Here is a 22625-nt window from a genome sequence, read left to right on the forward strand (position 1 = left end):
GGTCACAGTTTGGAGAGGTGGGTTGTATTCACCAGCAGCCCTCCACCCTCCGTTAAACCCGCAGGTGATGGCAGTCTTATGAGGGTGGCCGGCTGGGGGTACCAGGCAGGGAAGGCCCAGGGAGCCAGGATGGAGGCAGGAGGATGGTAAGGATGCTGGGCCCCGGGTCTCTTCAGCCAGCCCACACAGGCAGTCTCCACTGGACAGTTTAATGGTGCCTAGCAGGAAGGTGGAGGATGGTGGGGTAGCTGAGGGCAGCAGTGTTCACTAGGCCGGACCAGGCCGCGACGGGCGATCTCAGCAACCCCACAGACCACCAGACTCCACCAGGCACACAGAAGGGCAGGCCTGATGAGGGGAGTCCCTTGCCTCACTGCCAGGAATGGCTCCCTCCTGCAGGGTATAGGCCGGAAAGATGCCGGTGGCCGCGGGTGTGTAAGATCGGTGTCTCCCTGGCCGATCATGGACGGATTTGCCATAATATGGGCACAGGCTGCAGCAGGGTGTACGGAGGAGCAAGCAGGCAGGTGAACTGGCTGTTTTTTGTCAATTAGGTGCACGGATGGCTAAGGATGAGATTTAGGATTCCCGGAGCTCCTCACTCACGTCCATCGCTGTTCACATCTGGACACACCCCCCTCTTTGTAAAGATTTAAAATAAACTTGTTACACCTCTACTTGGTTTGGGAAGGTGTGTTTTTTTATTTGTATTCAGAACTGAGTGCTACAAGGCTAGGCTCATATGGGTGGCAAAAACAGATGGTTAATCCATGTTTTTACTAAAATTCTCAACATTAAAGAAGATGTTCTTTTTAGCTATTACATGTGTTAAGGGTATAGGGAATTTGCAAACCCTGTAACTCAGTACCCCTACTTGATCAGTGTAAAAGATGGGGTAATCCTTAAACCAATCCCTAGGCATCTCCCCAAGGTATCTTGGTCTTTTTGTAGAGTACAAGTAGTGGTTGTCCTAACTTTCTGCAGTATGAATCAGAAGGTAGAGCAGTTCAGTTTGTTTTAGAATAAAAGATATAGTCCTCTTCTAATTCTCTTTTGGTGGCCGAATAAGGGACTCAAAGTCTCCAAGGTTTCAAATCCAGATGGATAAGGAAAGCAATCCTTTCTATACAATACAACACAGGTCAGAGTAAAGAGAGGAATGTCTCTAATGGGTTTAAATAGTGGTTTCTGAAGTGCAAAGGTCTTCATGAAAAAGTGCCAATGGTCTCTGAAACAGATTGGGAATGGCAGACCCTTGATAGATCAGAGAGACAAATGTTGGTCCAAACCCAGCTAGCAGGAATGAGAGGATTTGTCCCATGGAGCAGCTACAGGGTGGAAGCCCCAAGACTCGCACCAAGTGAAGTATTCCTTCTATACCTGATGATGATGGACCTTTAAAACCAGGAGGTCCACATGCGGTGTCCACCTACAATACAGGTCCTTCAACACCTCTGGTTAGAAAGACCACTCCCCTGGGTCTAGGTGCTTTCAGCTAAGGAAATCCTGCAAATTGTCCACAACTGTAATGTACATGGCTGACAAGGTTAGAATATGAAGTTCTGTTCAGGAAAGGATACAATCTACAATCTACCTCTCTTGCTGCAGCAGGATTACCAATTGCTGCATATGGATGATGTACTCCATTGAATCCAGATTGAATCACCTTGCAGCAGGAGATATTGTCCAATGCTGAAGGGACAGGTAAACAACTTGTGTATGTATATAATGTAAATTACAGTGCCTTGAAAAAGTATTCATACCCCTTGAAATTTTCCTAATTTTGTCATGTTACAACCTAAAGCGTAAATGTATTTTTTGGGGATTTTATGTGATAAACCAACACAAAGTGACACATAATTGTGAAGTGGAAGGAAAATGATAAATGTTTTTCAAAATTTTTTAACAAATATCTGAAAATTGTGGCGTGCATTTGTATTCAGCCCCCCTGAGTCATTACTTTGTAGAACCACCTTTCGCTGCAATTACAGCTGCAAGTCTTTATGGGGATGTCTCTACCAGCTTTGCACATCTAGAGTGAAATTTTTGCCCATTCTTCCTTGCGAAATAGCTCAAGCTCTATCAGATTGGATGGAGAGCATCTGTGAACAGCAATTTTCTTGCCACAGATTCTCAATTGGATTTAGGTCTGGACTTTGACTGGGCCATTCTAACACATGAATATGCTTTGATCTAAACCATTCCATTGTAGCACTGGCTGTATGTGTAGGGTCGTTGTCCTGCTGGAAGGTGAAGCTCTGACCCAGTCTCAAGTCTTTTGCAGACTCTAATGCCGCGTACACACGGTCAGACTTGTCGGCTACAAAAGGCCGGCGGACTTTCGGCGGACTTTTGGCGTACCTTTGGCAGACTTGCGGTAGACTTTCTTACAAACGGACTTGCCTACAGACGATCACACAAAAGTCCGACAGATTCGTACGTGATGACGTACACCAGACTAAAATAAGGAAGTTGATAGCCAGTAGCCAATAGCTGCCCTAGCGTGGGTTTTTGCCCGTCGGACTAGCACACAAACGGATTTCTGGGTCCGGCGTAGTTATGACGTAAAGATTTGAAGCATGTTTCAAATCTAAAGTCCGTCAGATTTGCGGCTGGAAAAGTCTGCTGAAAGTCCGGGGAAGCCGACACACGATTGGATTGTCAGCCAGCTTTAGTCCGGCGGCGTCCGTCGGACTTTTGTAGACGAAAAGTCCGACCGTGTGTACGCGGCATAACAGTTTTTCTTCTAAGTTTGCCCTGTATTTGGCTCCATCCATCTTCTCATCAACTCTGACTAGCTTTCCTGTCCCTGCTGCAGAAAAGCATCCCCCACAACATGATGCTGCCACCACTGTGTTTCACTGTGGGGATGGTGTATTCAGGTTGATGTGCAATATTAGTTCTCCGCCACACATATCGTTTTGCTTTTAGACCAAAAAGTTGAATTTTGGTCTCATCTGACCAGAGCACGTTCTTCCACATGTTTGCTGTGTCCCCCACATGGCTTCCTGCAAACTGACTTTCTTTAAACAATGGCTTTCTTCTTGCCACTCTTCCATAAAGGCCAGATTTGTGGAGTGCACGACTCATAGTTGTCCTGTGGACAGATTCTCCCACCTGAACTGTGGATTCTCTGCACCTCCTCCAGAGTTACCATGGGCCTCTTGGCTGCTTCTCTGCTTAATGCTCTCCTTGCCCGGCCTGTCAGTTTAGGTGGACGGCCATGTCTTGGTAGGTTTGCATTTGTGCCATACTCTACATATTCTTTCGGATGATTGATTGAACAGTGCTCCGTGAGATGTTCAAAGCTTGGGATATTTTTTTTATAACCTAACCCTGCTTTAAACTTCTCCACAACTTTATCCCTGACCTGTCTGGTGTGTTCCTTGGCTTTCATGATGTTGGTTGTTCACTAAGGTTCTCTAACAAACCTCTGAGGACTTCACAGAACAGCTGTATTTATACTGGGTTTAAATTACACACAAATTACAGGTGGACTCTATTTACTAGTTAGGTGATTTCTGAAGGCAATTGGGATCCACTAGATTTTAGTTAGGGGTATAAGAGTAAAGGGGGCTGAATACAAAGGGGGGATGGGACTGTGCAGGAAAGATGACAGATCGCTGTTCATACTCTATATGAACAGACGATCTGTCTGTTCTCCCCTCAGAGAACCGGAAACTGTGTGTTTACAAACACAGATCCCCGTTCTCGGTGTGCCCTGAGCGATCGTGGGAACTCTCATCGGCTGCGTGGGCGAGCGTGCTTCCGGCAACGCGCACGCGCCCCCTAGTGGCCGAATATGTTACCAACGTAACATGATGGCGATTTGCGCAGCCGAGCCATGTTGCCGCAGTATAACACGGCAAGCAGGTAAACACATGGAACTGTGGTGTTTTGTTTTTTCAAGATCCTACCCTGGCCCCCTAGTGGAGCCCTGAAGTATTCCTTTGGGAGTGGACTTTTATTTTCGCACATGATTGAATAGATTGGCCCCCCAGTAGAGCCCTGAACTTTCATTTCTACTACAGTATTGTTTGATTTATATTGTATATGGTTTTATCTTTTCACTCTTTTGATTATTTTATTCCTTATTATTTATATAATTTGATCTCCACTCTCCCCTATCCCCCACCTCTGCACACATCTCCTTCCACAGCCCTCATCTTTCCAGCCCCCAAAGCTTCCTCACATCTTATCTACCCCTTTCGACTCTAGGACCTCCGGGCAGTATAGGCAGCTCTGCCTCTCACTTGCAGGAAGATCATTGGTTGGCATCTCTGCACCTGGGCACAGATGGGGATCACAATGCAGCTTACCCTGTGATGCCCCATCCCACACTGCACCTGCATCTTCATTGTCCCTGCCATCGGTGTAGAACAGGCAGGGATACGTAAGAGCCGTTGAGAGGAAAGCTGTCCTTTGTAAACACAGAAGGCTTCTGTGTTTAACCACTTCCCACCCGGCCTATAACAGAATGATGGCCGGGAAGTGGTTCTGTTATCCTGACTGGGTGTCATATGACAACCAGCAGGATGACATGCCGGCGCACGCCCGAGGGGGGGGTGCGTGGCGATCACGAGTGCGGCGTGTCAGTCTGACACACTACATCTCTGATTGTGATAAGAAGCCTCATGATCAGCTGTGACCAATCACAGCTGATCATCGCGAGAACCAGGAAGTGCCAGTTAACAGCATTCCTTGGTTCGCGCTGACAGGGAGGCTCTACCTGTCAGAGCGGGGATGGGTTTGGGGGCCTGAACAGCCCAGCCCTATCAGCACAGCCCCATCAGCTGTGCCAATCAGCTGTCAATCAGTGCCCCAATAATAAAGTCTACCAATGCCCACCACAGTGCCAATCAGTGCCCAGCATTATTACCTGTCAGTATCTGCCCAATCAGTGCTGCCCATCAGTGCCATCTATTAGTGTCCAATGCCACCTGTCAGTGCCCATCAATGCCGCCTGTCTGTGCCCATCAGTGCTGCATATCAGTGTCACCTATCAGTGCCCATCAGTGCCGCCTATCAGTGCCCATCAATTCTACATATCAGTGCCACCTTATCAGTGCCAACTCATCAGTGCCAGTCAGTGAAGGAGAAAACAAAATTTTATAACCGAAACAAAGAAAAAAATGTCGGTCTTGTTTAGTTTAGCAAAAAAATAAAAACCGCAGAGGGAATCAAATACCACCAAAAGAAAGCTCTATTTGTGGTAAGAAAATGATTAAAATTTAGTTTGGGTACAGTGTTGTATGGCCACGCAATTGTCATTCAAAGTGCGACAGCACTGAAAGCTCAAAATTGTCCTGGGCAGGAAGGGGCGAAAGTGCCTGGTATTGAAGTGGTTAAAAGTGACAGCAGGTTCCGCTACTTTCCAGCTAAAAGAAAAGCCCTCGGTATGAGGCCTGCATGAAATGGCCTGGAGGGCCAGATTCAGCCTGCAGGCCTTGTGTTTGATACGTGCCCTAGACTTTCATTTTACTCTACCACTAGATGAGGGTGCAGTTGATTAAACATGTTCTACCTTCAATGTCACATGAAAACGTATCATGGCATGCTGTTTAGATAGATTCTTTGTAGGATAATTACTGATAGCACTTATAGGTTGGCAGTCAGGCGGGGGACTTTGTGGCAATGGTTCTGACCCACTGTTTTTAAAAACTTAGTGTTAGCTTCTATGTCGGGGCTGATTGCATTGACATCTGTTGATCTATCCACAATTGTCTTCAACTGCAAATAGTATGCTATAAAAGTATTTAAAGTGTATTAAACACATGAAAGAGAAAGTGGGAGTAAAATAAGCCACAGTGTTAGTGTTAACCACCAGTATTGGTGTCAGTGACTGCAATACTAACATTCAGCATTGGTGTCAATGGCAGTAATTGTAACTCTCAGCATTGGAGTCAGTAACTCCCTGCATTGGTGTCACTGGCAGTACTACTAGCCCCCCCAACACGGGTTGTCACTGTCAGGTCTGGTTCACACTAGTGTAGTGCAATTTTAATGTGATTTATGTAGTTAAAGTTGTTTGATTTTACTCCTGTGCATTTTTTATTACATTTTTATGGCTTGGATGCTGTCGACTGCTACTACTAATAATACTCTTTAAGGGACCAGGGACTTTCCTAGAAGGTGAGTTTGGGTTGAAAAAACTGTGGGGCCAAATTTGCAATGGAATAGCACCAAAGTACTGCTGGAACCTTTTCCAAAATCGCTCCATGCGTCACATTGATGTGAATGAGCACCATTAAAAACAATGTGATTTCCGTTGTCATTTGATCCTGTGCGACCCAAGTCGCATCAGAAATGGCACTAGTGTGAACCAGGCCTTAGTGCTATTAACCCCTTTGGCACTAGTGGCAGTGCTATTTAACCCCAGGGAATGTGAACATGGGCCTGTTGTGGCCAGTGTGTACAGTGTCTATACAGTACATGATCACTCCACAGGAGTTGGGTCACGACCCAGCGGTTGAAAACCACTAATGTGGAGAATACTGTTTTGATGGCTTGCAGCAAGTTTAAAGTGTTTGTTACCCCAGCATTTTATATTTCTAATATGTGTCTGCTGTACCATGTACTTGTATGAAAAAGTATCCTCTTCTCTTTGTATTGATTTCCTTGTGTGAAATCCCTGGTGTTCCTGCCAGTCCCTCTGCTTTCCTATCCAAAACTGACCACACTAAGCAAGAGAACACACTTTAAGTTTAGGCAGCATTGATACTATATAAGCTATAAAAAGCACAAATAGAATAATTCATATTACAATAAGTTTTATCTATGTTTTTATTTTTTTAATTCACAGGGACTCTTAGTAAAGTTCATGTATTTGGAAAATGGCATACTGTACCCAGAAAACAAGTAACTTATGGTGATGAGGGATTGACCTATACCTTTTCTGGGATCACGTTGTCTCCAAAGCCTTGGATTCCTGTCCTGAATCGTATAAGAGACAGGGTGAAACTGGCCACAGGACACTCCTTCAACTTTGTTCTTATTAACAGGTATTATAGGTGAATATAGTCATGAACGCTTCACCTTGTATTACATTATCAGTTCACAATTTACTATGAGCAAAATATAGGACCTTCATATTATTCATAGCCTTTTAGCACTATGGATAATACTTGCATGGAGCAATGTATTCATTTTAGCACACATGTTAAAGCGGGGGTTCACCCACACCGCCAAAAAAAAAAATATTAAAAGCCAGCAGCTACAAATACTGCAGCTGCTGACTTTTAATACATGGCCACTTACCTGTCCCAGGGTCCAGCGATGTCGGCAGGGGACGCCGAGAACCCGCTCGGTTCTCGGCAGCTGCCGCCGCCATCCTAGGTGAGGGAATCAGGAAGTGAAGCGTTGCGGCTTCACTTCCCGGTTCCCTACTGCGCATGCGCGAGTCGCGCTGCGCATCCCAAGTGGTCCCCGCTCTCTCCTGGGAGCTGTGTGTTCCCAGGAGACAGCGCGGTCGGGACGGGAAGAGGCGTAGACTCCCATGGGAGTCTATGCCGGAAGTGGGTGCAAATACCTGTCTTAGACAGGTATCTGCACCCCCCCCCCCTCCCCCCTGAAAGGTGCCAAATGTGACACCGGAGGGGGTGAGGGTTCCGAAAAGTGGAAGTTCCATTTTTGTGTGGAACTCCGCTTTAAGATCTGCATTTTTGCCTTGAAAATTACTTAAAACCCCTAGAACATTTTTATATTTTCTAAAAGCACATTACCTGTAGAATGAAAACACGGTGTTCACAATTTTTTGTGTTGTACAGTAGTTTTAGTGAAGACAAACAAAATTGAATTCCCAATTTTTGTGTTAAAAAAAAAAAAAAGAGGTTGCCTTGAGGCAATAGATGCCAAATGTGCCAGGTCTCAAAACTCTATGCACCCACAAAATTAAAGTGGTTCTAAAGGCTGAAAGTTTTTTACCTTAATACATTCCGTGCATTAAAGTAAAAAAAAAACCCTTTGAATGGGAGGTCCCTTCATGATCCCTACACTTGATGAGCCTCATGAAAGCAGAGTATGCCACTGACCAATGTAGGTCAATGATTTTTAACAGTTTTGCTCATTTATGCATGTCTTGTGCAAATGAAGTGCCTTTTTGATACAGCTAAACTAAATATTCAAAGACTTATAGTAGAAGCATTGAAAGGTTTAAAAATGCTCATAATTTGATCAGTAACAATCCAGAATAGATTATGGATAAAGTCTCTGGGTTCCCCCAGAGCACCGTGTAACCCTGGAGATCAGCAAGTTCTTCAGTGGGTGCTGATGTGCAGAAGAAAGATTTTAAAGTCTTTCCCTCCCCACTTGACTCAGTGAGAGCAACAGAAGCCATTGGCTGTCAAAATCTAGTGACAAGGGAATAGGGAGTGGGGCCGAACCACGCTATGTGTGTCAATAGGCACACACAGCTGGCTCAGAATTGAGACCACATGCATGCCACCATAGGAAGCGGCTTCCTATGGTGGCACACGGCGAAGAGGAGGACCCCAGGGTGGTCTAACATATTTACAATCACTTTAAAGTGCTTCAGCACAGAAAACTGCCCAGGAGGATGTTAATTTAAATCGGTAAGGTGTTTATGTGGACTGAGGTAGATGGTGACTGATCGTGGGGAAACAATAAACTGCAAGAGGGGCAGCCCTTTGTGCGACTTTCTAGAGTATTCCTTTTTTTCAAAGTGAATGTTCATTCACTTTGGATCAGTTGTATAAGCAATAAAAAACAAAAAAAAAAAATGCTAAAGAGATGTTGTATCTGTCAAGACTTCTATATATTTTGTAAATCACTCCTAGAATTATACTAATACTCATTGTCAAAAAACCTAAAACTGTAAGTTCAGCCTGTCACATTTTCTTTGAAGAGTATGGATTAAAATACATAGAAAAGTACCTTTTATCTAGGAGGGTAATAATTTTTTTCTCTTTTCATTTTCGTAAGGTATAAAGATGGGAATGATCACATAGGTGACCACAGAGATGATGAGAAGGAGCTTGTCCCACAGAGCCCTATTGCTTCTGTGTCTTTTGGAGCATGCAGGGATTTTGTCTTCCGCCACAGAGATTCCCGCAGCAAAAATTCTATATGTCATATTCAGCCTGTGAAGCTAGAACTAGAACATGGAAGCTTGCTTATGATGAATTTCCCAACCAATGTTTATTGGTATCACAGCCTTCCTGTAAGGAAGAGGGTGATCACTCCTAGAGTTAATTTAACTTTCCGTCAACTTATGTCACAGAGCCAGAAATAAACAGAAACTGGAAAATTGGAGATCATTTAGATTGTACTGCAAAGTGGTTTTCTCTAGTCAAAAGTTTGTGACGTGTATCATCAAAACAAACAGGCTTTTTATGGGATTTAAAGCTGCAACAGATAACCTCAAAATAAATACCAGTTGATTGCATGTAGTAGATGGTTCCAGTGGAGTTCCACACAAAAGTGGAACTTCTGCTCATTTGTCTCCCCCCCCCCCCCTTTCAGGGCCACAATTGGCACCTTTGGGGGGGGAGGGAGGGGGGAGGAACAGGATATCTTTAACAGGTATCCTGTTCCCAATTCCGGGAGTCTGTGCCGCGGCCATGACATCACCACGGGGCTTCCTCCTCCTCCTGTCGCTGGGCCAGTAGGAGAGATGAGCAGGGCCTCGCGCATGCGCAGTAGGGTTCCCGGCGTGAAGCTGTAAGGCTGCACTGCCAGGTTCCCTTACCCGCAATGGCTGCAGCACCCGACAGCTGATGGAAACATCAGCTGCGGTGCCGGACTCCAGGACAGGTAAGTGTCCTATTATTAAAAGCCAGCAGCTGCAGTATGTCCTTCTTCTTCCTTTTTTTTTTTTTTTTTTTTTTTTTGGAGTCCATTGTGGAACACAGCAATTCATATACTATCAGGTTATACTGCTGCCTCCAGGAGGACTAGATGCTGACCAAATAAAAATAAAATCTGTAAGCCAGCCCAGCATAACTCCTCCTCTACTCAATATGCCTCCAGTTGTAGCAAGCAGTACCATAAGCTTGATCAGAGTGGTGAAAAGAATTTAAAAATTGAATACAATTGGATTTTCTTTCTGATCCATTGAGGGCATCCAAAAGCAGTCCAACTGAGGGGTGAGCAAAAGCAACAACTGCTAACAGGCCCAACAAAAAACAAAACGGGGGACTGCATGCAAGCCCAAGAGTTGCCTGAAGGACCATTGTCTCTGACACCAGAGTTTGAACCCCCTGCCTGAAAGGGGAACCTGCTAACATGACCAAAGAGTACATGCAAAATCAACCTGATGACCAAGTTATTAACCATAAAGGATGAACACGGTAGCGCACTGAAGCACAGACTAAGCAAAAAGCTGGATAACCTGAACCTACCAAAGGGTGTATTAAAATACACATTCTCATTTCAGGAAAGAAAACATAACCGAATATGGTTCAAAAGGAAATTGGTCAAGCATCTGGTAGGTAATTGAACCTAGGAAAAAAGTAGAGGTGCACCAGAATCATCAGTCGAAAACAGTTTTTTTTTTTTTCGGCCACATGAAAAAAAAACAGCCAATACTGAAAGGGGGCGTGGTTCGCCCCAGGTGCTGCCCAGTCCACTCCCTCCTCCTCCTCTCCCCCCTCGTCGTGATCTCCATGTTTCACGGAGCTGAATTGCCCGGCCACAGTAACAATGTCCCGCCTTCTGTGATATATGGCACACTGATCCAATGGTGGGATATTGAATCAGCGTGACGTGATTACAGGAGGCGGGACATTGTTACTGCGGCCCAGGCAATTCAAATCCAGCTCCGTGACACATGGAGATCGCTGCTGATGTGGGCACAGGCAGGCTGCATACGACGGGCAATGGTGAGGCTGCTGGGCACTGGCAGGCTGCATAAGACGGGCACTGGTGGGACTGCTAGGCGCTGGCAGGCTGCATATGATGGGCACTGGTGAGGGTGCATATGACGGGAACTGGTGAGGCTCCTGGGCACAGGCAGGCTGCATATGATGGGCACAGGCACTAGTGAGGCTGCTGGGCACTGGTGAGGCTGCATTGATCTCTTGTTTCATGTCTTCTAGAGGTGCACCAAATGGAAATTTTGCTAATATTATTAGCAGTGTGTTTAAGTTTAAGCAAGAGATTTGCAGACATGATACAAGCGATGGTTAGAGACTGCCGACTGCATTTTTCTTGACCTTTCTTCCACCAAAGGTGCCAATAATGGTCAACAATAAATTCATATTAATTTAATCTGATGATATTAATTAAAAAGTTGAATATAATACAATTATATATAAAAATAGAAATATTTTTTAAAAACTCATTTTCGGTATCGGTTTCTGGCCTAGTGCATCCTTCATTTTTGGCACCAAAATTTCCATTCGGCGCACCCCTAGAAAAAACTCCTTGTAAAAGGAAGACCAGCCATTCTAGAAAGAAAGGTGCTAAGCCTCTGCTTGCCTCACCTGATAAGGGTTAAGAAACTCTGAATCTAGAGATTGTCAAAACAAGCAACCACCTCACCAAGGTGAGACTTGCCAGGGAAGAACCCTGAAATTGAATAGAAACAACAACCTGTGAAATGTTTAAATGACTCCTGAATCTACCAGAGAAACCAGGAGTGTAACCTGTAAGGTGTATGGGCAGCACCCAAGAAGGGTATGCTGGGGATGGAAGTTGGAACTTATCATTAAAGTGATACTAAAGTCTTCTTTATTAAAAAAAAAAAAAATTAGATAGATAAATATATCTATCTGCTCTGTGTAATCGTTTTGTACAGAGTAGCCCAGATCATCCTCTTCTCGGGTCCCTCTTTGGCCCTTCTGGCCCCTCCCTCCTGCTGAGTGCACCCACAGCAAGCAGCTTGCTATGGGGGCACCCGAGGCAAGTCGCTGCTCTGTGTGTCCATTTAGACTTGGAGCCGTGGCCACACACGCCCCCTTCTCATTGGCTCACTGAGTTTGATTAACAGCAGTTTGATTAACAGCCAATGCTGCTCCGCTGCTGTCTCAGCCAATGAGGGAGAGTCCTGGACAGCCGAGTCTAACCTTCGTGTGGGAATCTCTCTTCCATTTACAGAAACCACCAGTTGGGAAGAACTGGCCTCCAAACAATTGCTATCTGGGGAAGAGGGCAGGTAAGACTAAAACCCACAGTACCCTCGACAATAGGAACCAAACTACCCTTCCTGATGACCAGACACACCAGTACCTAAATGGCATCCAGCAGTGTCTGAGCCAGGATCCCTAACTAAAGAAGAATCCTCTGATGTAGAAGGAACCACCTGTTCTGGAAATCTAGAAAGCAGTCCCATGGACAAGAACTCTCCAATGAAAGGAACTCCCAGTGATAGGGAGGAAGTTCTTATGAGCTGTCTGTTGGGAAAGAGATTAGGACAGAAACTACCTGATCTTACAGGCAGACATAGAAGCCTGTTTAAGAACTAGAGTGGAGTTTGGGGAAAGAGAGGGCCCCTTAACATCCGTAAGGAAAGAAGAAAGACGCAGTACTCTTAACAGAAGCAATCCAATCCTAGTGTGCAGTCTGCAGCACAGGTGCCAAGGCTCAGTGTGTCTTCTCACACTAAATACAATATATAAGAGAGAAGAGCCAGCAACTCCAAAGTCCTTGTTACAAAAATGTATTGGCTACATATGAGCATTAAAAAGCAAAATCCTGACGCATTTCGGCGTGAGCCTTAGTCATAGCAAGTCTACAATGAGATAATAAAAACATTTATAGAGAAACGGATAAAAAAAACTACACTATCTTCTGAGGCACGAAGAGCGTTAATTACCTCATTATCTTTCAGGAGTGTACCCTATGTATGAGTGTGATCTCAGGAGGGAGGAGAGAAGGGAAAACACTGGTTCCTAAAGGAATAATGTTAATAGGTAGTGCAATCAGCATGATTACTTAACAAAAAAAAAAAAATATATATATATATATATATATATATATATATAAAATTATTATTACAAAAGTGTTTGATAAAGCATTCAATACATGCACATATATAAGGGTAAAAAATATAACCTGAATTAGATAAATGAGTACATGTCTGGGGAAAAATGTCTGTGCAGGGATGTTTGAGCACAGTAAAAAACAATATAAAAAAACTTGTGTGTATATGTGTATGTATATGTATATATATATATATATATATATATATATATATATATATATATCATGTGTATTTGTGTGTGTTCTTTAGTCATTTGAGGAAAAGGTCCATATCTCACCTAAAGGCCTGCTGGAATCCTAGTCCCCCAGGAAAAAAATCCACCTGACTTCATGTTCCAGTAATTTACGGTGCAAATCCCCACCACGTATGAATTGTTTCACTATCTGGACTGCACAGAAAGAAAGAATTCCGATTTCCACTATGTGTCATTTTAAAATGTTTAGATACATTAGACAAATTCTTTTTTCATTAGTGTGTGCTGCCCCATTGAAATACTCACTAATTCTAGTACGTAGAAGTACCACATTCCTGGTACTGCAATTAAATCTCTAATGAGAATTTTTTTACTGTTATAAGAGGTAACAAATTTGTGTTCCTTATTATGTTTGTCGCAGTAGCGGCATGTGCTAAACCCACAGGCATAGGAGCCAGAAGTACTGAGCCAGGTGTCTGTTCTAGTTGGTGACTGGTACGAGCTAGGAGATAAATAGTTGCCCAGGGTCCTAGCACGTATGCTAGAAAACCTGCATCCATTAGTAAATATATTCAAGTCCTTGTCACCATGTAAAATGGGAAGATGCTTCTTAATGATGTTTCTAATCTGGTTGTGTTCCTTAGAAAACGCGTAACAAAGGTGACTGGATATTGACTTTTATTCCTCTTTAGTGGTTTCTGTTTTTTCTGTTGCAGGAGAGTATCACTGTTCTTATTTTTGGTAATTATAAGCATTCTATTTATATGCCAGTCTTAATAGCCATTAGCTTTTAAGCGCATAGAAATAATATGGCATTCTATTGAGAAACAGTTACGCCTGGCTCTTACATACTCACCGACAGGTATGGTGCGTATTGTGTGCAATGGATGGCAACTTGATGCTAAAAGAAACAAAGTGCCAGCACAAGGTTTCTGAAGTGTTTCAGTATTAACATCTCCTGTACTGCAACTGCCTCTAAGTGTGACATCTAGGAAATTTATGCTATTGTATTCATAGGTGAACTCCAAGTTATGCTTGTTACTATTAAGGTAAGAAGCAAAAAAAAGCCAAGGTGGAGTCAGGCCTATCCCATATGAGGATCAGGTCATCTATATAATTTCCATAGCATTTGATATGAGGTATACAGTATATATATGTTATGTTGATAAAAGAGAGTCTGTTCCTCCCACCAGCCCATATAAAAATTGGCCCTCATAGACGCACCACAGCATTGTAGTCAAAAGGCCTGATCAAAAACAAAATAATTGTATTCAAGCAGAAAGGTCACTGCAAGAACAATGAACTCCTTTAGTGTGTTATCATAAAGACTATACTTTAATAGATGGAATTTAAGGGCTTCTACAGTTAAGGAATGAGTATAGTGATCTGACATCCATCGTGACCCATAAAAAGGAGTCTTGGCATCTAATGTCCTTGGTGTGTCTTAGAATTTGTATTGTGATAGTTACGCACTGCCACCTAGTGGTGTATAAATAAAACCACAATGGGTGCATTGGAATTAATAAGCTGCTGCCATCACCTGAAAGTATTCACAAACTGCAATAAGTATAATGTATACAGTGTGATAACACTGCTATAAAATGAGTAATAAATGATATGTACATACAATAGTCAGTGTCCATATATCATAAATAATAAAGTGCTAATTGCATATATCCAAATGCAATATAATGTGATAAGTAGAACATGTGATGAAATAAATTAATATGATATAAAATTGAAAAGTCTGCTTTTCAATTTGCAGTGCAAGCTTCACTATGTAGAAACGTGTTTCATGAATCAAAACTACACTCCGTGATATGTGGTCCTTTCACCAGGTCGAGTGGACGCTCGCCTCCTTTTTAGACCCTAATCGGGTCAAACACACGCAAGCTCAAAGTAATTCACATCAACCGATGGCTTCACATTAATCTCCAATGTCTCCTATAAAGACCCTGCAGGGGTCAAACACACTCTGCTCTGCGTATACCTCTCCTTTAAAAATGCCTCCGTGCAGTTTCCCAGCAACTACAAACCGACATGAAAATATAAAGTGATTCCAATAGTGCAGTACCAAATCTTAAGTGGAATAAACCTCACCACCCCAGCTTCAAACATTAAACTCACATTTATTAGGGTATAAAAACAGCATATAAATTCCAACAAGTCTCACGTATATCACCGCCAGGCTCTACCTATATCTTTAACATACCCTGGCAGTCTAACTACCAGGGGCTGTATAAATTGGTCTACCCATTCTCTCAATCTTTCCAGTAATATTCCTTTTAAGGGCCATCCAATTGTGGCAGGTATAGGATTGTCAGCTTTGTGGACCTTAGGCAGAAAGACTGGGACAACTGGGTACTCAACAAACAAAAAATCCACTAGCTTATTATTTAGCACACCCATTTCTAATCCCACATCCAAAAGATGTGAGAGTTTCAATTTAAAGATCTGTCTGGGGTCAGTGCCTATGGTTGTGTCATCACTTAGTTGGTGTAGGACTTCTGCTTTTTAACCCTGTGATTTCAAAACAACTACCACACCCCCCTTATCTGTCTCACAGATAACAATATCCTTGCAGGCTTTTAGCTTTCTAAGGGCTTATACCTATAGTGGGTATGGGTAGTGTCAATGGTGTTTTTCAAGGTTAATAATTCCTTTTCCACCAAGTTTTGAAAGGTATCTATGTCATTACTTCTAGAATGCACTGGATAAAAAAAAAATATTACCCGTGTAAGTAGTATCTGAGTCTACACCATACATGCCCCCAGAGTATTCGAACTGAAGACATTCTAAAGCAGATCTGGCAATCAAATCAGGAAAATTAAAGGTGTCAAAGGATAATGCAATGTCCTGTTCCTCTATAGGGGAAGGTACTAGAGACCCAGAGGAGGTCAAAAAGTGTGTTCTAAGCAACATATTGCGCACAAATCTATTAACATCCAGAATTGTGTTCAATACATCAAAATATGTAGATGGAGCAAAGGAGAGTCCCTTAGAGAGAAGGGAGAGTTCAAATGGTGTGAGGAAAACATCAGATCAGGTTTATGACATTAAAAATTTAACTCAATTAGTCCTTTTTGTTCCATGCTTTGCGTGAATATCTTGTTCGGTTTGTCCTTTCTTCCATGTGAGCCCCCCCTTGTCTTCCTTTTGTAGAGTTCAGGTTTGGTAAATTTTTTGAAGATGCGGCACCAGAATCATCTTTAGAAAAAATTGAGGTTACTGAACCCCATGTGATGGTAGGGGATCCAGGAGTCGTGACATCTGACATCTCTGACTGTGTCAGACCGGTCTGGAGAACAGAAACTAACATGTCTCTCTCTGTTGATTTCTTCTGTGTTTCCTCCTGTTCCTAAGCATGGACTGAGGTTGTCCCGTTTTTTTTTTTTTGTAAGCATACACAGATCCTTGCTCATAATCCTGAATATCTCAGGCATATTTTTGCCTTTTAGTGTCCATAATCTCATGTTCCAGTTTGTCCATATGTTCTATCAAATCATTTTGCAGATCAGTGTATGCAGTGAGAGAGTGGAACAGTTTGAGAGATTCCTCAAGGCCTCTATCTCCATAGCATTTGTTTGTATCAATTTCTCTTCCTGTGTTAAGCAACCATGCAGATTGTACTATCAATTTACACTATTCCTTTAGGACCCAGTGTTTTCCCTTCTCCCCTCCCTCCAGAGATCACATTCATACATAGGGTACACTCCTGAAAGATAAGGAGGTAATTAGCCCTTTTTGTGCCTCAGAAGAGGGTGGAGTTTTGTATCTGTGTCACAGACCCAGCCAGAACAGAGGCTGTTGGAGAGGACTGTATGCAAGCCTGTTGCCTTTTGATTATGGGCCCTGGATTTTCAATGGATTCATTCTGTTGGGACACATCCTGTGAGGAGATGCTGGTGTCATCAACCTGTGTTTATGTTAATTGAATGAGCTGATGACATTGTCCTCTATACAATGTAGGAGACGGGACGACTGCCATTGTGTTGATATAACTGTATGAAGCTCGGTGACCACAAGTCTGGGCGAAAGGTCATGTCTCAGTCACCTAGGCTGTATAAAGGATTAGATAATTAGCTCATGTTAATTAGGTTCCGTTTGTATTGTTAGAGTAATCTTCTCCTGTGTATATAAGACTGTATTCTGGTTCTGAATAAAGTCAGTTCTTGGTAGCAACAAGCAAGTGTCACCTTGTTTGTGCTCAGAGAGGTTGGGATATCTGTATACAGACTGGGAGGAAGTGGTATATGACGGAAGCACTCAAGCGGAGTGTGGGACGTTCCGTGACAATCTGTTTCTCTATAAATGTTTTTATTATCTCATTGTAAACTTGCTATGACTAAGGCTCACACCGAAACGCGCCAACTGCTTGCTTTTTAATGCTCATATGTAGCCAATCATTTTTTGTAATGAGTTGCTGTCTTATACCCCTTAACATCCGCTGCTCCTGCAAAGAAAAAAGAGAGATGGGTAATTTCCTGTCTGATGACAAGGGGTCTAAGAGGGACCCCTCAACAACAGAGCTATGCTGGTAACAGGCAATTACCTCTGAAACTTGATGTAAGAACCAGCTGGATCTGGTAGGTGTTAAGCCTCTCAAGAAGTTGTCTACTCTTGCTCACGGAAACAGCTGTCCTCATAGGAGGTTGTCTGAGTGTCCCACAATTTGGATGTAAAAACAAGGCACTAGGACAGTGCCTAACAGCCCAAACTCTGAGAAGTATTAGCTGCCAGGGGTAACACTGAGCATTTAGAAACCTGTTAGGGTGTAGTACAGCCAAGGTTGGCCCCAGTAGACTGGGCACATCAAGGGTGTCTCTCTAGAAAAGTAGAGGACTGTCGCTGAGGGGTACTAGGTACCACTGATGACCTTACATGCTCCAGAGGAAAAGTATTTCCCAGAGGGAGGGGATGATGACCTGTATTAGACACAGATCCATGGGTTAAAATGACAAAATAATTAGAGCTAGAACCTTTAGGTTGGAGACTCCTGGGACAGGGGAGAAGGGGGTGAGTAGCTGAAGAGCATGCCAGAAGCAAGTGATTAGCATAATAGCCTGAAAGAGTGTCCTCTACACCAGAATGCCCAAAGGGCAAACTTTCCAAAGATCCTCAAACATTATTAACCATCATCCCACTTAGAAAAGTTCTGTGGTTTGCTTAAGAATCAAGCTTAATGGGTATGGATTTGTTTAGTCTACTCTAGAAGTAGATAGGAGGACAGGGCTCTGCTGACCTATCCTTGGACTTCTTGCACTGAGGTACATGTATGTCTTGGCCTCCTGTGAGGCCTTCCTGCAAGAGCATGTATACCAGATGTTGGGAGACCTACTTTTCAATTGTAAAAGTTTTTTAGATGCATCAAACCGTGTGTTTTATGGTTCCATTGTCTAGACAGATGCGCAGAGCACTCTGGCTAAGGTGCTGGGAGGTAAATTCTATATAGATCCAAGGAGCACCTCACTTGTTTGGTCTTTGATGGACGCAGTCGTTTTGGACCATCCCTTTGCAACTATACAGATATAGACCTGGGCAAGATCCCTCCCTGGGGGCAGACACAGGTGTGGACTAATGCAGGTGACAAAACATCAAAGTCAGTAAACCAAGGCTTATTCAATCCCGCTGAAAGAAGAGGGGAGGCAAAAGAATATACATGTGTATAAAATGTCCTCCAAGCACCCAAAAGCAGTTCACTAACAGGGTCCAATTAAAAGAGTATGCCAATTCCATTCCAATGTGGTGCCTCTCATCACTTTCAGCTTGTAAGCAGCAAGGTATCAGGTGCCCTAAAGAGGTCTGAATAATATTCTTTTTTTTTTCATCTTCTGATCCTGCCAGTAAGTTTGTTACTTTTTTACCTCAAAAGATTGAGACAAAAATACTGACAAGGGTGCTTACAATGGTTAGCTTTTATTTATTTATCCCAAGAAGAAAAAAAAATGTTGCAGGAAGTGTGCTACTGGCCATATCGCCAGGTGAAAATAAAGGGTTAAAAAATAACAATTACTCAGCCACCACATATAAAGTTTTGTAAACTGCAATATATAACGATTCATTTTTTGGGTTTAAATACACTTTAACTTAAACTATAAAGAGCTTATTTAAAGTGGGACCCTAGGACGAATGGATCAATTGATTAAAGTATACTTCACGTGGGGGCGTGGCCAGCATGTGAACCAGAGCGGACTTGCTTCACAGGAGCTCTGATCCTGATACCCTTCTACCTGCGATTTTCAGCAGTTCCAGCCCTCGTTTTTCACCCCGCTGTCCGTTGTCCAGTTCCAGTCACCTCAGGACTGCAGCCATTAGTTCTGTTCCGCTCGGATGGGACCACCTAAGACCCGCTCCATAGAGCCTGATTTCAGCGCTCTTCCTGGCCATCTTAACCACACGCACGCCAGCCGGCAACATGTGTGCCAGACCACAGAGGAGGCAGGAGACATGGCCTACCCCTCCAGAGCAGACATCCTGGCGGCGATTGCGGAGAGCAAAATGTCCCTAACGGCCAAGATAGATTATGTGGCGATGGACGTTGGCCTCATTCGCCAGGACCTTGACAAATTTCGGGCCTGGGTCTCATAGGTGGAGGACCGGGTCTCTAGTGTAGAAGATATGGTGCAGTCGGACTCCAGGGACCTCCATGCCCTGCAGCTACAGGTAGGGCACTACAAGAACGGGCCATAGACACTGAGAACCGTCTAAGGCGGAACAATATCCGCATCTTGGGCCCACCAAATTCACTGAAAGGCTCCTGACTGACCTGTTTGGCCTAACGAACCTGCTGCCAACATTTGTTGTGGAGCGCATCCACAGAGTCCCACTGACCCCGCCTAGGCCTGGGGTCACGCCCTTTCCTACTGCGATTCCTCAATTACCGATGGTATCCTGGCTGCGGCCTGAGCCAAATCCGACATTCAGTATGAGGATACCAAGTTACTGTTGTTCCCAGATTATTTCCAATAAATACAGCAGCGGTGCAAATCCTTCACAGAAGTGCGCAAGAGGCTTAGAGAAAAGGGCATCTGCTTCAGCCTCCTCTACCCCAGCAGGATGAGAATTATTGATGGCGACTAGAATAGAATAGATGGCGAATAGAAATCTAACAATAAAAAATTCATGATGGTAAAATGCATACCTGAATAAAGAAGGCAAAAAGGCATGAAGAAGTAGAATAATGGAAAATAAGGTAGAAAAACATAATAAAGTGAGAAAGATAATAACGGAAATAATAAAGGAATGGGAAATATAGGAAGAGTATATATTCTAAAAGTGAAAATAAAATAAAAAGTGAATGATAAATAAAAAATGACAATCAGAATTGAAATAAATTAAATAATAATAAAAAAATAATGATTAAAAGATAATAATAATAATAATAAAAAAAATTAATAATAATAATAAAAAAATATATAAAAAATAAATGAAAAAAATATATATAAATGAAAAAAAAATATATGAAAAGAATAATAATAACTAATAACTAAAAACCAAAAATAATAAATGATAAATAATAAAAATAAAGTAAAAATAAAAAATGAGAATGAAAAATGAAAAAATATAATAAAAAAACAAAAATGTAAATAAGGAATGATAAATCAAAAAAATATAAAAATAAAAAGGGAAAAATAAGAAAAGAAAGTGGGGAAAAACATGTAATGCCGCGTACACACGGTCGGACTTTTCGTCTACAAAAGTCCAACGGACGCTGACGGACTAAAGCTGGCTGGTAATCCGATCGTGTGTGGGCTTCTCCGGACTTTCAACGGACTTTTTTAGCCTCAAATCCGACGGACTTTAGATTTGAAGCATGCTCTTTTACGTCGTAACTACCCCGCTCGTCTGTATGCTAGTCCGACGGACAAAAAAACGACGCATGCTCATAAGCAAAAACTAAACGGAAGCACTCGGTCTAGTAAAACTAGTGTTCGTATTGTAGGTAGCACATTCATCACGCTGCAAAATCTGTGATCGTTGAATGCAGCGCATTTTATTTCTTCTTTACGAATGCTCTAAAGAACGAAGGTGTTTTGCTGTTCATAATCAGAGTTCTCCCAAACTGATTTCTGGATTCTTTTTTCTCTTTGATCTCATGAATGATATAGTATGCATTTTAAAAACAATGTTTCCATACTAATAATACTTTTTCCCCTTTTTTTTTTTTTTTTTTTTTTTAGGTTTGTAAAGTTACCACAAAGAACCCATTATTCTTTTTTTTTTTTATAGTGATTATTTTTTAGTTTTTAGATAAAGTTAACCCAAAGCACCGTTTTTGGTTATGTAAATTTTTTTATTTTCAAGACTTACCACTTGAACATTATTAACATTAGTAATGTATTTTTGGTGTGTTTTTTACAAACTCAATGAGATTGTTGTCCCTTGTTAATTTAACATTGTGTGTAAAATCAATGATTTAAAAGAAAACACATAAAGTCTTTTGCTAAACTCAAAAAAGATCCATTTATTCATGGTCAAAATAAAATAAAGAGGAAGTCAACGCTGGAAAAAGTAGGTGTACCAGAAAATTGGGATCTTGCGGAGTCCATATAAGAGGGAGCACAATCTGGTCCAAGAATCCCAGAGATCAACAGCACCAGCAGATGATCTAGATGTCCCCAGACTGTGGTCCTACAACAGCCTGCGTCTTCTGTCAGACCAGACTGAACCCAGGTCATCACTTTCTTCTCTTCCCTGCAGCCTTCCCTGTAGCCTGCTTTTGAGGCTGTGGCTCTGATGTTTCAGTTGTGGCAGGAGGAGGAGGAGGAGGAGGAGGGGGGGGGGCTGCCTCATGTAGTTGGGTGTTTTGTGTTAGCGTGCCCTGCAGCCCCTTATGGATTGTTTCCCCAAATAGGCGCTCACAAATGAGGCGCTGCTCCCAATCCATCTGAAGAAGCCTGCTGGCTAAGTAGCAGCCATAGGATTCTTCCGCTTCGGGGGGGCTCCTTAAAAAACGGGTGGCCTCTTGCATGAGGCGCAGGGATGCGTCCTGTGTGACCATCCCCTTCCTGGCCCTTTTTTTGGGAAGGTGGAGGGGAGGCACTTGGGATTCGGTCAGGCTCCTACTGGGCCCAGCCACCTCACTTGGCCCAGCCACCTCACTGGGAGCAGCCACCTCACTGGGAGCAGCCACCTCCTGCCTGACACTGGGCCCAGCCTCCTCCAGGATGATGGTGAATCTGGCCTCCTCCAGGCTGTCCATGGGCCCGGTCTCCTCCTGCCTGCCACTTTCCCCACATTCCTCCTGGATGGACTCATCCTGTGTATAAAAAAAGGACAATAGTTTGAGTATATTTTTTTGGGTTCATCAATGACACACAGTTTGCTTCTCATGAATAGCAAATTCAATGTGAATACATCTCTTTAATAAAAGAGTCTAATCAGACACCCTAATTATTTCAAGCAGGTGCCAAACATATTTAGCCACTACTGTCAATTGATATGTATACACAATTTTGAGTGCAAAATTATTTTAGACAATTATAACATCCA

General features: G+C 42.9%; 1 protein-coding gene across 2 annotated transcripts in view; it reads left to right on the forward strand.

The window, feature by feature from the left end:
* The window catches only part of ALKBH2 (alkB homolog 2, alpha-ketoglutarate dependent dioxygenase), a 19799-nt gene extending 10420 nt beyond the window's left edge, over positions 1-9379 (forward strand). The window contains exons 3-4 of one of the 2 annotated variants that reach the window (XM_073629883.1): positions 6803-7001; positions 8941-9378. In XM_073629883.1, coding sequence (XP_073485984.1) covers positions 6803-7001; positions 8941-9250 — 509 coding nt within the window. In that variant the 3' untranslated portion in view covers positions 9251-9378. Of the gene's footprint in view, positions 1-6802; positions 7002-8940 lie in introns of both variants that reach the window. The other variant, XM_073629890.1, reaches the window with a different exon arrangement.
* The last annotated feature ends 13246 nt before the right edge of the window (positions 9380-22625 follow it).

The sequence above is a fragment of the Aquarana catesbeiana genome, linkage group LG01 (genome assembly GCF_042186555.1).
Source record: "Aquarana catesbeiana isolate 2022-GZ linkage group LG01, ASM4218655v1, whole genome shotgun sequence".
In the NCBI taxonomy this organism is placed as follows: domain Eukaryota; kingdom Metazoa; phylum Chordata; class Amphibia; order Anura; family Ranidae; genus Aquarana; species Aquarana catesbeiana.